We start from the raw sequence: 15840 nt of genomic DNA, 5'->3' as shown, positions 1-15840 counted from the left end.
TTAGTACAGTGTCAAGTTAAGGGAGGACCATAACAGAAAGACACAAGGAGACTTTAGTCGGAGTCTTCTTCTCCATCTACCTAAGTCTTTGGGAGTTGGAAAAGTAAAACAAACACAAACTGTTTCTAACTTTTTATGCCTTGATCAGCAGGCCAGGCATCTGATAACTCTTTGTTCCTTAATTTCTGTATCATATTCGTTTAGGGCTTTTTTGTTTTACACCAATTCAATTCTCTCTCCGTGTGTATAGAGAGCGAGAGCGAGAGCGAGAGATAGATAGAGAGAGAGAGAGAGAGAGAGAGAGAGAGAGAGAGAGAGAGAGAGAGAGGCGATGGCCAGGAGCAGATCTTTGTCCACCACAAACAGATGGAGGTATATAAATCCTGCTTACTATCTGAAGCGACCTAAGCGCCTTGCATTTCTCTTCATAGCCTTCGTCTGTCTCTCTTTCTTCGTTTGGGATCGACAAACACTCGTCCGAGAGCACGAGGTACCTTTTTATTCTTAATAGTTTGTTATCCGGCATTTCCATAGGATATATCCTTTGTTATATGAATCGAGCATTCCCAGGGGATACTCTTTGTCATTGTATCAAGACGTTTCATTAAAATTATTAAGTAATTGCAACTAAATGAAAGTGATTCCATCCAATACGTAGTTAGCAAGCCTTTAAGTGATTAATTAACTTACCTATATTATGTATATTATGATTAGAGTTACCTACTTCATTAGCCCATTATTCTAACTTACTCATCCAGGGGAGGTCAAAATTTGGAAATTTTCGATAATTTTAAAATCTAGTGCATAAATTATATTTTAGCGGGGTCAAATCACTACTATTATTCATAAATTTTGACTAAAATATGACTCAGATAATAAACATTATACATAATTTCAAGTTGAGTGACCCCACGGGCTTGTTTTTTTTTGAGTTAATTGTTGTTTGATTAATACTTAGATTAGAGTGCATCCGTATGCTTTGTAATTTGTTCATTATGTTAAGAAAATAAATCTCCTGATAATTTGTTGGTGAGGTGTAATATCACTTTTGCATTGTTTTGGAAATTAGTGAGTGGCTAATCCAATTATCTGTTAGAGATCCTGAGCAATTTTACGTATTGTTTTCGAAATTAGTGACTAATCCAGTTATCTGTTAGAGATCTTGAGCAATTTTACATAATTTTGGGGAAACCGATCAGACATGTAAGGGAAGAGTGTTAATTGGATCGTCTAGAATCACTTATGAAATGGAAATGCGGAATTAGAGGGGCTTAACTAGATCTTGTATTATATTCTAACACTAGCACATAATGCATGAGCAGCAGGGAATACATTACTAGAAAGGAGTGATGGAAATTTCTGCAGGCATCGATGTTGTATGTAGAAAGTGACAATATTTTACTATTAATTTCAGTCTCAGACTCCTTTCGAGCTATTGTTGCAGCCAAATATCAGTGAATCAAGTTATAACTTATATTAGTACTAATTATTACAGTTCTACACGTCTACATGGAGCGTATGGTAGATAATTGTTACATTTAATTTGGCATCTCTTTTTTTCAAGAATTGGGTATCGGTTACCGTCCCATTAAGAGCTGTTATTTCTTATACTATAATCCCTAACCAGGGAGATGTATTATTATAACGTACTCACCTGTAGTAATTTTCTGGTTTGCAGGTGGAGGTTGCTCAACTGAATGAAGCAGTGCTTAAATTACAAAATCTGGTACTCGTAGTTTATCCTTAATATACTTTTAATCTATTTGCTGTATACATCCTATAATAGCATGTTTACATATTTTCTGTGCCGTATATCTTTCCAGTTATTTCACGTTTCTATAATTCTTGTTCTGTTGTCTAGTATTCTGAATGACTCATTCCAACTCTAATTGATCACACCTTAAACAATTAAGCGTTCTTTTTTGGCTACATTATTATTTTCCTTTCGAAGAACCCTCTTTTCTAGGTAAAAATGTCAACCAAAATTGTGGCTATATTTATGAAGTTTTAGCAATAATCAATTTTTTTTCCAGAATAAGTTAAAGATATAAATATGCATGTTTAGTTTAAAACGAAGACGGTAGATCAATCTACAGACTATGTGAGAATGATAGATGATTTGTGTAATAAAAGTGAAAACATGTCTTATGAGTCCACAAAGAAAATGTTGCTAAAGGCGCGAGGTGCAAAGGTCCTCTTGGATAACTTGTGTGAGATTCTTGGATTTAAGTCCTTTAAAGCCTATTAATAAATATAGATGTGCATAATAATGACTATATATTTGTGCATGTGGTAATATATTAACTCGATAAGTATCCAAAGTAACTATCTTAACAAGTTAAACCAAATAGTATATTACAAATATGGTCAACGGATATTCTCACTGGTAGAGCATAAAACAATTACATTAGTTGTTGATTGTTTTTATATTATTATTTAGATTTAAATATGTATGTAATTATAGTTATATTTGTATTTATATGGTTATGTTGTGAATATAAATCTATTTATGAGAGTGTTTTATTTTAAATATTACCATTATTATAGGTGACCAGACCGACTACCAACAAATCTTTCATCGTTTCGTCTTTAATATAGTAGTATAGATATAGATTATATAGTTAGGAAATAAGAATTTGTTTCCTTAATTCAGTTATGGTAGTAAAATATTATAAAGATTTAATTTTCTTAGGAAATTTCTTGGCTACCAAGTAATGTTTTTTATCATATAAACTCTTGCAATCCTTTATTATTAAATAGAGATGAATGATATAAATTATATATGAGGATTTTGTGTGTTTTTTTGCTGATTCTCCGCGGAGATAGACATCTTATCTCCTGTTTTACCCTTTTTCCACCCGTCCTACATCAAAGGGCTACAATGACCCACTTAATAAATTCAACACATGACTACATGTACGTTTTAAATCTTATCTCCTCTAGCTACTAGTCTAGCTTTACACCTTTGTAAAGTCCCTGAGCAAACTTAGTCTTGAACACTGACATAGGTGTAGAAAGTAGAATCCGAGTTAAGTTTTTTTTTTTATTTTTTTTTTGTGCTTTTCAGTATTTATAAGATTGGAAATGCAAAAGTTGTTAATAAAGCTATTTTCAAATCACAAATGATTATAATATAGAGATTAGCTAAGGATGGACATCAGATTACCCCGCCCCCGTTCTCCGAATTCTAACCCACTCCCTGAACGGGGATCATTTTGCTCCCAATCCCTGTCCCAAACAGGGAACCCCGGGGAATCTGGGATTCTAATATTTTTTTGTCAAATAAATATTATATATTTCAATAAATCATGATACGCTAATTTGTTCTAAATTTAACATCATATTTTAAATAGCAATTTAAATTGTATGTATTTATAATAAAAGGTAAAATTAAAATTATTAATATTATATCATATTCTAGTCAAAAATTTTAATAGATTAAAGTGGATTAACAAAATTAAAACTTTAAGAATATATACACATAATAATTAGTCATAACAATTGAATTAATATATACAAATTATCATTTATTATGTTAAATATGATAAACGGGGAACGGGTCGGGGATCAGAGCGGGGATACCCTAATTCCCGACCCGCCCCGATCCTCGATTTTTTTTTATACTTTTCCCTATTCCTCGGACGAACCCGAAAAATTCCCCGACCCGAACTGGGCGAGGATCGGATCGGGTATGGCGGGTAAAATGCCCATCCCTATGATTAACCCATCAAGACTCTAAGAGGAATTTTCCAAGATGATGTAACTAGGCATTTGATTGATTAAGTGGCTGTCAATAGACGATTTCCTGGAAGATTTATATAAAGCTTAAGATCCCTACGAATAAGTAACAGGTGTATACGTTTTCTTTATACCCTACATTTGTTGAGGTGCTCTACGATAAATATTTGATGAACAATGCCTTCGGAAGCAAAAAACTAATTGAAAGTATCTTGATCTATCTGTGTTCCATCATCACTTCTGATGTACTTAAAAAAGACATGAAAATGATTTGTAACATAATTCTGAAAAACAACCACAATAGAAGAAATCAGTTCCTTTGTATAAATCAAGTGGGTCCAAGCAGTTCCTGAACAATCATTATGATCTAGCACCTGACATTGTGATAGGGTTTCCACAAGTTAATATGAATTAACTGAAAACATATAGAAGTATTTAAATTTTATACAGGAAAGGGGGGCTTACAACGTTAATTAATGCAGAGAGCCAGAGATGAGACCTTTAAAGTTGACGGAATATAATGATCCCAAGGAGATGACTTCATGATAAATTGCATTCACCATCTTAGGTTCTTTAGCCATGCCTTCTCGAGTATAAGAACCCCCATCCTACCATCTTGATGTTGCACCGGAGAAGAACCAATTATACTAAAAGAAATCTAGAAATTTTAGAGTTTTGTGTTCTATTTCCTTTCCACTCATTGTACCAATTTGGATGCCTCGTCAATGTAACAACACTGGTCTTAAATATGACCCTTACTTTGAAGTAAGAGTAAAAAATTTAGAATACATAAAAGTCCTTATCTCATATGGATTACTATTTACCAACACTGCGAGTTAATGAGTTTTGGTTTCTTAATATGCCATAATATGTGATCGGTGCTTAATCAAGTTAGCTTAGCTGAATCAATTTGTTAAGGTGATCATCCTTACTCATTCTGTGTTAAATATATTTGATGTTGTTTAGGAATTGTTATTAGGAGATGTTATCAGGAGTTAGCTCAGAAGTTCATCTTCCATCACAGTCTGACAGAAAATGACGTTATCAGTATTTAGTCATCAGAATTTGTTATAAAAACTTAACAGTTAGAGTTTGTTATGCTACAAATTAGGAGAATATTGATTTTGATTAACGAGATAAGATTTGCAAAGATATGTCGGTTTTAGGACTTTAGTAATTAGTAGCTATCGGTTATAAGATATACCATAATAAGTTAATTCATACATATCATATCTTTTGTAATTGATAGTGTAGCTGTGTGATATAAACAGAGATTAGGTTTACATTATATTATCATTAGTGTAACCTAGCAGTTCTCAAGGAGATATGTTCATCATTTGAAAGCGTACTTTAAATTTTATTGTTAGTTTTTTACATCAATAAAAACTGAGTTTCATATCTTGTGTTGATTTTCAAATTGATTGTTATACACTGCATTCAACCCCCTTCTACAATGTATTCAAGGCCTAACATTCTTTTAAATGCATAACATGTGCATTTCTCCATAGCACCTCAAGACCAAACTGGATATGGATATTCTTAAAGAACTTGTAGCTGGTCCCAAAAGATCTTATACTCTTTAACTCTTCTCTCAATCGTACGATGATATTTTTCGTACCAATTGACCCGACAACATACATAACCAATACTAATACCAATGCCATTACCAAAATTTAAATTAAATAAATGGGGGTGGAAACCCGAGTTCCTTCCTAAACCGAGCTTTGAATACCATATTAAGTAACCAGTCGCTCTAAAAATTTAATGTGTCAGAGGATGGTCCGAACATGATCTTATACTCTTTAACAAAGTAGACATTAACTTCTTATGAATCTCATATAAAGAATCGGAATTGATTGACCATACTCTCCTGAATTTCTAACCATAAATGTTTAGCAGTTTGAGAGAAATAAAACTTTCTGGAATTCTTTTCTCCGCAGAGTACAAAATCTAACCAGTACTCATGTAATTATTTATCATTCATTTTTGGAGATACGGAGAATTAGATGCGGGTTTTGAAAAAGTTTCAATAATAAAACTTGATTTGTTCCCTCTAATGCAAGAACGCCACGACTCTAACTGATATTGTTATTAACATTAAACATAGTTTGCCCTAATTGACTATTCTTATCACCATGAGATCAGTAACGTGGATCATTGTAATTAACAACATAATTGGGATTATTTCAATGATTTGTCAAATGTTTTGGCATGATTGATTCGAATCTTAGAAAAGGCACTTGCAAATTGAATTTGAAGATCTGAAATCCTAGCTTCAAGAGAAGAAACAATCAAGAAATTGAAGCGAACTAAAACCCTGGATAATGATATTAGGTGTATATATCGAGAAACAAGTAATTAAAACAAAAATATTTTGATATAAATCGATGAAGTATCGAAGATTTATACACAACTGAGATTATATGTGTATATAGAAAGGTAGTCAAATGAGAACCTCCTTTATGAGAACTGAGATCCAATCTCATTTTCACATTATTTATATCAATTTCGAATCCTAACCACGCAATTTAAATTCTTATTTGATTTTCTTCATCTCCCCCTTCTCTATCATATGTACACTCTTTCTCACCAACTCATCAGACTTTTGCATGTTGAAAGACTTTTACATGTTCTGCTTTAAAATATTGCAAAAGATATTGCAAAATATGTTGCAAGACATATAGTATTCCAATTTGTACATTATTTAAGAGTAGTCCACTTAACAAAACCCATATAGGTAAAACCCATATATATTTATATATATTTATGATTTGGTGATTTGTGTTTAAATTTAGAGATTTTGTTTTAGGTTCTTAGTGCTCATTATAAAATAATTCTCATTGGTGAAGCCCTCTGTGCACGTGTGTGTATATATAAATCAATAGTACGGAGATTATGAATCGAAGCTCCTAAACTCTAATACCATGTAAAAATAATTACTGTATGATAATTCATCTAAAAGAAGATCTTGAGAAAATATTATGTATAGTAGATTATAAGAACTTGAAATGAAACGAGATACAAAACGTTATATATACAACATTAGCAATTAGCCCACTGTCTAACTTGTTACTAACTTCACGTCAGCTATAGTATTGCTAAATAGTTAGAAAATATGAAATAAACTTTATGACTAACACAGGCAAATTCAGATTGAACACTCTTCCAAACAATATTAGGCAGTATTGGACAAGCACCCACTCTCCACTCTCCACCCTCCAGATTCTTATTCTTCAATGCCTTTAAACATGCAAAAGTCTTCCTATATATAACCTGAACATCAGTCCCTTATTCCAAAGACAGTAGCTTTTCTATTTGTAATCCCTACACCAGCATTTTATTTCTAAACTAAAACTGAAACAAAATAAATTCCAGCCTCCATTGGAAATGTGCAACCGACTTAATATCCCAATAACTCCAATCGAAAAATATATTTATTCTGTGACCTATCATATATCTCTTAGATGCATTAGAAGCAAAACTTTTGACGTTTGAAGGTTACCGTGACATAAATATTTAATATGTATTCAGGCAATAAATTACAACCATAAATGAAAATCAGATTATAAGGCTGTTCATATTTTCTATGAATACTTGTCATCAACAAAAGAACATTCTTTAAAAAAGTAAAAACACATAAAAAAGAAGAACCAAAGAAGAGGCGCATGGGTAGGTGAGGTTAGAGCGCTTCGCTATGCCTGGGTGAAGCATTTCACTTTTCACATGTATCTTATGTATTTCCTATCCCTTGGTATAAATTTAAATTGTACCGCGTAGATTTCATTGTTGTTACTTGTTAATTATATTATGTTTTCTCCACTATCTTTAATTCATAACTATTTTAAACACTTAATTGTTGTTTTACCTTCTATACGTTTGTGCATGCATACTAAATCTGGATTGCAAGTATTTTATAGTATTATTGTGTATTTTTTTTCGATTTGATGTGTCTTAATTTTAAGGGTCTAAAGTCCAACTTAACTTGCAGTTGGAAGAGTCGAAGAATGTTAAAGATGCTCTAGGTGAAAAGAGTAAATTCGGTGGAGAAGATACTGATGCAAGTAAAATGGTTGGCATTGAGGACCCTATCAGTGTTCAACGAAGAGAAAAAGTAAAAGGTGCTATGCTTCATGCATGGACATCGTATGAGAAATATGCATGGGGTAAAGATGAGCTTCAGGTATGCAGACAAGAAATACTGTAAATTTTTCAGAATAGAAGAAAAATATTATAATTATGTGTTTGTTTTAGTATTCTTCATTTCTTATTGTTGCTTTAGGTCTTTTGCTAACATTATGTCAAGTCGCATGTTTCTCCTTTTAACCTATGATTTGTCTTTAAAGTAGTCTTTGTTAACTTTAAGATTTCCCTATTTTTTTTAATTGCTTAGTCATACAAATTGTCGTGCTAACATGCTAGCATGTTTTTCAGCCGCAATCAAAGAATGGTGTCGATAGCTTTGGTGGTCTCGGTGCAACTCTTATTGATTCTCTTGACACTTTGTACATAATGGGTCTAGATGAACAGTTTCAAAGAGCCAGAGAGTGAGTTCTGATCTTTATATGCTTCTCTCCGTTCAGCGATATTTTTAGTTCTCTACTCCTGTTTATGAGTTAATAGTTATTACTTATTATCATAATTACCAGAGGTAATACATATAAACCTGCTTTGGAAGAAGACAAGTATAGTACCTGCGCCCTTTGTAGTAGTCCATTTTACTTGTCGCACACAGTTTGAGGTGTAAAATGAAACATTTACACTTAGTATTCATTTTTAACTTTTATTTTAGATAAATATATAGACTCTGAATTAAAGTAGAATGTTTGATATAAATATAAATTTTATACGCAAATTGGATGCCAAGAGTCAAAAGGACTAGCAAAAGGGGACTGAAGGAGTACTATAATACTCCTTTTATAACAATGATGTCTATCTGCAAGTCAGTTCTTGATTAACATAGTTTGTATATGATATATTAATCATATGACTGCAATTGCATTAATCAATCTACATATTAGGCCTTGAATAATATTTTCCATTCTTAAAGTCGTGCAAAGTTAGTACACGTTCTGTTTCTTTCTGTTAGGCTTATTTTCTACTGGCGACTTGTTTTGCAATTAAAGAACGTCCAGACTGTCTGACTGTCTACTTTCCTTCCTTGGTAGGTCTCAGTAGTATCTTTTACCCTCTATAAAGCTGAAGTGGTTTCTGTTATGTTTTTATTCGGAAGATTTCCTTTTCATTGTTTGTTTCAAACAGTGTACATCGGAAGATATATTATTTGGGTTGGCGATTCTTCTCCATGATTATACATTTTTTAAATTTGTTCAACTCTTTTTTTTATCTTATGTTCTTTTCTGGAAAGGGTGTCATAGATTCCTAGAGATGCCAAAAAATAGCTCGGGACTGAAGCCTGGCGCGGCCTGGCCTGGAAAAATCCGGTCCAACCCGGCCTGGCATCCCAAGCATTTAAAAGCCGGCCCGGCATCCCAGGAATTTAAAAGCCTGGCCTAGATAAAAAGATATTATTATAATATTTTTAATATATTTACTACAAACTAAATATACTTTATACACATATCTTTACATCTTGATGACTAAGAATCATTAATTTTTTTTTCAAAAAAAAAAGAACCATTAATTTTTTACTTGCATCTACCTAACATGAATAAATATATATCAAGTATTAGGGATAATCTATCAATTTATCAAAAATTAAAAAAATTCTCGGAAACCTGGCGCATCCGGCCTGGGGGATTTTTGTGCACCTCTGTATTCCTAGTGACTCCCCCAATTTGTCAGCACTGAGCTGGGCCACATAGTATCTCGACCAATATGTATGCTATTCAGAAACAACAAGATACATTTTTCATATCAGCTCTCTCCTTTCAGGTTCTTCGATCTGTTCTCTTCTCTTATTAATAAACTCGGGAATAGAACAATAAGGAATAGGCTTAAAAACCAGTCTTTTATTTATTATTATATGTTTTTAGTTAGTTTAGGTCTGTGACCATTCCCATTACTTAATATTTTTATTGACTAGTACCATTTTTATAATGGCGCAGTAGCATATCATATTCTTTTTAACATCTCTTATCAATGATATACGTTCCAAGTAATTCAATCTATATTCTCCCATTGCAGTTTCTGTTATTTACAGTAATAAATTACTTGGCACCTGTTAATATTTCTCCTGTTTTTATTCATGCTATTTTGTGTTAACTTTAATTAATCTTCTTTGTCTTTTCCAGCAATATTATGTTTCTTATAATTCATGCACTATATAATGAGAATAAAAAGTAGTTTAAGTTCATATATCTGTAACTTCTTGGCTGATTAATAATCTATTTAATGCAGGTGGGTTGCAAACTCTTTAGATTTCAACAAGAATTATGATGCTAGTGTTTTTGAAACAACCATAAGGTTTCTTCATTGGTTTACAATGTCTATTTTTATTTTATGTTATTGGTCAGTAGTGCATGCATGTCATGTACTAATTTTGCATTGATGAAATAGCTAAAAAAAAGGTGTACTGGTATCATTTGTGTTTTCACAGAGTTGTGGGAGGACTTCTAAGTACATTTGATCTCTCTGGGGATAAAATCTTTCTCGAAAAGGCTACAGATATTGCTAACAGACTCCTGCCTGCATGGGATACCACTTCCGGAATCCCCTTCAACATTATTAACTTGGCTCATGGAAATGCACACAATCCTGGTTGGACCGGAGTAAGTCCTGAAATTATGTGTATCATTTATATGTACTTGGAATTGAATATGGTGCTCTTTGTTTCGTTCAAGTTTGGTTTCGCGGTCCTTCCAATCATTTACAAATCCGAGTAGATTACTTGTAGATATGACTTTCACGGATGCAGGACAACTTTGAGAACTAATGATTTATATGATAGAAAACAATAAAAGATGAAGTTGAGTGGATTAAGAAAAGCCACTACCCCAAGGGTTTCCCACTCTTGTAAGTGTATATATATAAGGTAACTTGTACCGTTGATTTTACCCTAATTGAATCCTCTTGCTGATCCTATAAACAGAGCTTCAAGTACGCCGTAAACAGACTACATTCGTTCCATTTTTAGCTATCAAAAATTTCTCTCTACATTTTACCCTATGTTGCATACAAATGTACAAGTCACCAGTTTTGATGCTTGAACAATCTACCGAGTCCCTGAGGCTCTTGTCCAAAAGTATTGATGCTGAGTAGGACCTTGGTAGCATGGTCGGGATCAAGTGTGAGAACCATTAAATTGTCTTATATATATAGTAATATGTATATATATATATATAGCCACAAATAAAATAAAAATACTCTCTTTACTCTAGACTTTTAGCCTGTTCATAAGTTTTCCCAAAGGAGTCGATTAGGTAAAAGTACCTTTCTCCGGATACAATTTACCCTTTTTAATGTCTGAATTACTACTTTTAGAATTTTACCTTATAGAAAGATCTTTTTCATAAATAGTTTACTGGATATCGGCCTTGAAGTCAACCATATCCCACCCTGGGCCCAGACAAAGTTGGACTTTTAATTGCTTCGAAAGAGCTGGGATAAATTTAGCCCATATAATTCTATTTGGGGGCTAACAATACCAGGGTTGGGGCTTCGAGGGTGTTAGCTCGGGTATTGTATCTACATGTGGATTATGTAAATATCATATATTGTAACTGAAGTTTATTTGTCTTGTTACAAGGGAGACAGTATTCTGGCAGATTCGGGCACAGAGCAGCTGGAATTTATTGCTCTCTCTCAGAGGACGGGAGATCCAAAGTATCAGCAAAAGGTACACATTTGTCTTAAAACTATTTGGGATCTTTTTTAACATTCCTGATGGTAGAATATATAAACATCTACCACCAATGTGGATCATTCTCAACGAGTAGTTCATTAGTCTATACAAAGAATTTTTTAGTTCTTATTGTGAATGTCTATTCGGGCGTTTTCTTTTACTTTAAGCTTTAATACCTTCCAACTGATTTACTTCATTATGTGATTTTCAGGTAGAGAATGTTATTTTACAGTTAAATAAGACCTTTCCCTCTGATGGTTTACTGCCCATATATATTAATCCACATAAAGGAACACCATCCTACTCAACTATAACTTTTGGGGCCATGGGAGACAGGTACGAATAGAATGCTTAGGTCTGATGCATTTGAACTTGGATTTGATTTCATATCTATTTGTAATCACATTTTTAAGTATTGTTTTTTGTCGGAGACCACAGGAGTCATCCTCGTGTATTCATTGGTGATCTAATTTTGCTTGCAGTTTTTATGAGTATCTACTTAAAGTTTGGATCCAGGGAAACAGAACCACTGCTGTAAAGCATTATAGGTGAGATTCGTGAGAAACTACATTAACTTATATATAGAGTTTACAATGTGCATTGCGCCATTAATATTGGTACCCCTTCCATTTCTGTAAGTTTCTTGAAAAAATTATCTGAACAATCAATAAATAATCATTTTGTTGAAGCTTCCTTTGATAGGATACTGCCTGGTATTCGCTATATTATTATCCCATATTAAAGATTTTTTTAACTTGCTAGTTGCTATAATTCCAAATGAGTTGGGGATAACATCCTACTTTTTAGGAACATGCTGATGGAAAATTAATTATTCTGAATTTTGAAAACAGAGAAATGTGGGAGACATCAATGACGGGCTTACTGAGCTTGGTTAGAAGAACTACACCATCATCTTTTGCATATATTGCAGAGAAGATGGGAAGTTCTCTTTCTGACAAGGTAATACATGACGGGGAAATAATATATAGCTTTATTTTAAACTTAATGTGTGTTATTCAATTTTTTATCTTTCATTCTATTACACATGCAGATGGATGAATTAGCATGTTTTGCCCCAGGAATGATAGCATTAGGGGCGTCTGGTTATGATCGTGACAATGCCCAGAAATTCCTATCACTGGCAGAAGAGGTAAATATGATTTTTTACCTATAGGCGGGTAGTAATATTTTGGGGGAATGAAAGGATTACCTTCTAGTAATGTGTTAGTTGTTTGATTTTTTTTTAATGAATTGAATCATTTTCCAGTCATGTTATCAATATAGTTCTCATTTTTTGTGCTATGATGTATGTTTGCAAACATTATCAATTTAATCTAGTACTTCTTGGTTCTTACATGGGGCATAGGTACTTGCTCATGTTTATATTACCTTGTATTTTTTAGTTTTGCGCGTAAGCAACTTTAAAATGCTTCTTTTTGTTCCCTTTTCTTTGGTGGGTAAGAAATCAATTGTTTAGTCCTTTTATAGCAAACTTGTGGACGCTAAACGTCCAAGTACCATTATTTTTTTTTGTGAAGAACCCTTTTTTATATCGAATGACTCACATAATTCATTTTGGAGAGATTTAGTGCAACTAAATCAAAGTATTTAATACTAAAATGTCATATATTCTATATATCTTAAATCGCTTATGATTGAAGGTCAGATCATTTAAATATTTTGATATTTGCTCAACTATTCCAGAAAATAAAGATTAGACTACTTCAATGAAGTTAATTTGATTTTATGAAGGAACCAAATATCAGATGGTGTGTCAGGAGCTTCATTTGTGTGGAAATGGGTATACACATTGATGTAAATACGTGAAAATAACCAGAGTAGATTTTTTCTATTTAGTTGTGAACCTGATTATTAAAGATATGTAATAATAAAGTTTTACCATTTTCCCAGAGTACCAACTACCAAGTATATTGCAGTGGCATTAATCCTTAATTGCTGGTCCTAATTTTCTTAGTCAGAGTGGCATGTTCCTTGCGAAACACAACTATATATGCTCTTGACTTCTCTTTCTTTGGCTTCAATGTGTAGCTGGCTTGGACTTGCTATAACTTTTACCAGTCAACGCCAACAAAATTGGCTGGAGAGAATTATTTTTTTCGTGCAGGGCAGGTTGGTAGTCATATTCTATAATGCAAATTTAATATATCTTAATTCCTGAGAGTTGCAAGTTTTTCTTTTAGTTACGGACTTATGGTCACTTGCATATATTTAAATACTACTTTCAATTCATAAGCTTTCAATACAGAAATTGAGTCATGTATGAGGTAAACCAAGAGCCAAAGGTCTCAATCATTCGTAAAATTTCAGGATATGAGCGTCGGTACTTCGTGGAATATATTGAGACCAGAGACAGTTGAATCTCTCTTTTACCTCTGGCGTTTGACTGGAAACAAGACATACCAAGAGTGGGGTTGGAATATATTCGAAGCATTTGAAAAGAACTCACGCATAGAGTCGGGATATGTTGGATTAAAGGATGTAAGAACTTTAAACTATGATACAGATTGCATTACGATCATGATCTGCATTTAAGTTTTGGTCATACATTTCTGAAGTGGAAATATATAATTTATTAATGTTGGGATTTTTGCCCCCCCCCCCCGGTCTCTTTCTCTCATTTAAATTTTAAAAAATTTCGTTGCCTAATTTTAAAACCACATAACCTTCAATCTATTTTTGAACTCCTTTAGTTTGTTTAGTAGTCGGATCTTCAAGAAGGCAACTTCTCTACTTTCATATGAGTAGGGGCTAGAGCTTCTGCACATCTTACCATCCCCCCTAGACTCTAGACCTTGTTTTTTTAGGATACACCGGATATGTTTGGTTTTATTTCCTATTTATTTTGACAAGGAAATGATTCTACTACATAATTGCTCTCTATCTCATCTGTATTTGATCACTTTGTCTTGAGATATTCCAACTATCCCCTAGTTTAATAATCCACTCCTACTAAATATCATTTTACTTCCCCACCTAAATAAAAAACCCTTCATCCCTTCTATTATAAGTTCACACCCCTTGTGTTAATCACTCCCTCATTCCGATCTCCCACATAACAGATAAGTTAACATAAGTGTAATGTGCCTAAACTGAATAAAAATGTAAGAGTTGCGCATGAAGGTATCTAGCACCAACCTTCAAGTGTTCGTGTCTCCTTTTTTGATTTATGATCTCTAGCCATTCTATCATAAATATGTTAATAAATGAGACCTGATTGTCTCAAGTTCTTTGCTGTCTAATAGAGCTCATTGTGTCTGCTTTCGCTCTTTGGTTAAATGGGCCAATGGTCGCTAGGGATTGGCTCAAAAGTTTAAAAGTATTTACATTGTAAAGCATTACCTGCTTTTAATACTGGACTTATCTTACTGATAGTTTTCCATTACTATTAGGTTAATACCGGCGTGAAAGACAATATGATGCAGAGCTTCTTTCTTGCGGAGACACTCAAATATCTATATCTGCTGTTTTCACCTACTACAGTTATTCCCTTGGATGAGTGGGTTTTCAACACAGAAGCCCATCCCCTAAGAATCGTCACCCGACAAGGTCAAGGAGTTATCAATGAAGCATCAGATGAGCAACACAAGCCGAAGTTGCATTCAAGAAAACAAGGTCGATTTGGTCATCTTTAAATTATTAGTTGGTGTCTTATTTTTATAAAGTCGGTTGTCCATTTATGCGGGCTCGATTGCACAGAGATGAGAGATCCAGTGCGATAGTGTGCTTGAGAGCAATATGGCTTTTTGCAACCTATTGGTTCAATTGTAGAGTTATATTACTATAAAGTTGGCCATAAATTCGGTATATTCACTTGTTTGGTTGCCATGCATAAAAGGATTGCAGGCATAAAATGTATAACATAGAATGTATAGTGGTCTATTTACAAATTTTTGTGTTGGATAGGTTGAGAAGTACAAGTACTTTCTACATAAGCCATAAACATGTTATTTCGAACTTTAAATGTATTAGATTTAATAATATTGCTGAATAGTTAGAACTCTTGACCATGATATTTTTCCTGCCTTTAGTATATATAAAACACATTTAATAGAATACTTTGATTAATTGTTTAATGATTACTTTGATTTTTTATATCTTTCGCATAGAAATAATATAATACTATTATTGAAATGTTTTTCTTAGTTAAATTCTTATTTTGATGTTAGAATAAAAGTTTTTAAAATTTTAATCTTAGATGAGATAGTTATTTAATATGATATGTTATGGTACATGAAATTCTATTATTTAATAGAAAATCAACAAATCGACTTTGTGCAAGT

The 15840-nt window shown here is 33.0% G+C and overlaps 1 protein-coding gene across 1 annotated transcript; it reads left to right on the top strand.

The window, feature by feature from the left end:
• LOC141717573 (mannosyl-oligosaccharide 1,2-alpha-mannosidase MNS1-like) lies at positions 1-15570 on the top strand. Its single transcript, XM_074519709.1, has 14 exons — positions 1-490; positions 1679-1726; positions 7727-7918; positions 8170-8282; positions 10096-10161; positions 10295-10466; positions 11444-11533; positions 11751-11875; positions 12022-12087; positions 12391-12499; positions 12591-12689; positions 13589-13669; positions 13868-14038; positions 14950-15570. The coding sequence occupies exons 1-14, from the start codon at positions 332-334 to the stop codon at positions 15190-15192; spliced, it is 1734 nt and encodes a 577-aa protein (XP_074375810.1). The 5' UTR covers positions 1-331; the 3' UTR covers positions 15193-15570.
• Positions 15571-15840: the final 270 nt, after the last annotated feature.

Source organism: Apium graveolens, chromosome 4 (genome assembly GCF_009905375.1).
Source record: "Apium graveolens cultivar Ventura chromosome 4, ASM990537v1, whole genome shotgun sequence".
Taxonomy (NCBI): Eukaryota; Viridiplantae; Streptophyta; class Magnoliopsida; order Apiales; family Apiaceae; genus Apium; species Apium graveolens.
The sequence above is the reverse complement of the archived record's forward strand: the minus strand, read 5'-3'. Positions and strand labels throughout refer to the sequence as shown.

Bases quoted from the DNA above. Each gene is read 5' to 3' on its own strand.
- LOC141717573 (XM_074519709.1), top strand. From the start codon at position 332: ATGGCCAGGAGCAGATCTTTGTCCACCACAAACAGATGGAGGTATATA. The intron at 11,876-12,021 runs GTACGAATAGAA...TTTTGCTTGCAG, and splicing joins TTTGGGGCCATGGGAGACAG to TTTTTATGAGTATCTACTTA. The intron at 13,670-13,867 runs GTTGGTAGTCAT...GTAAAATTTCAG, and splicing joins ATTTTTTTCGTGCAGGGCAG to GATATGAGCGTCGGTACTTC.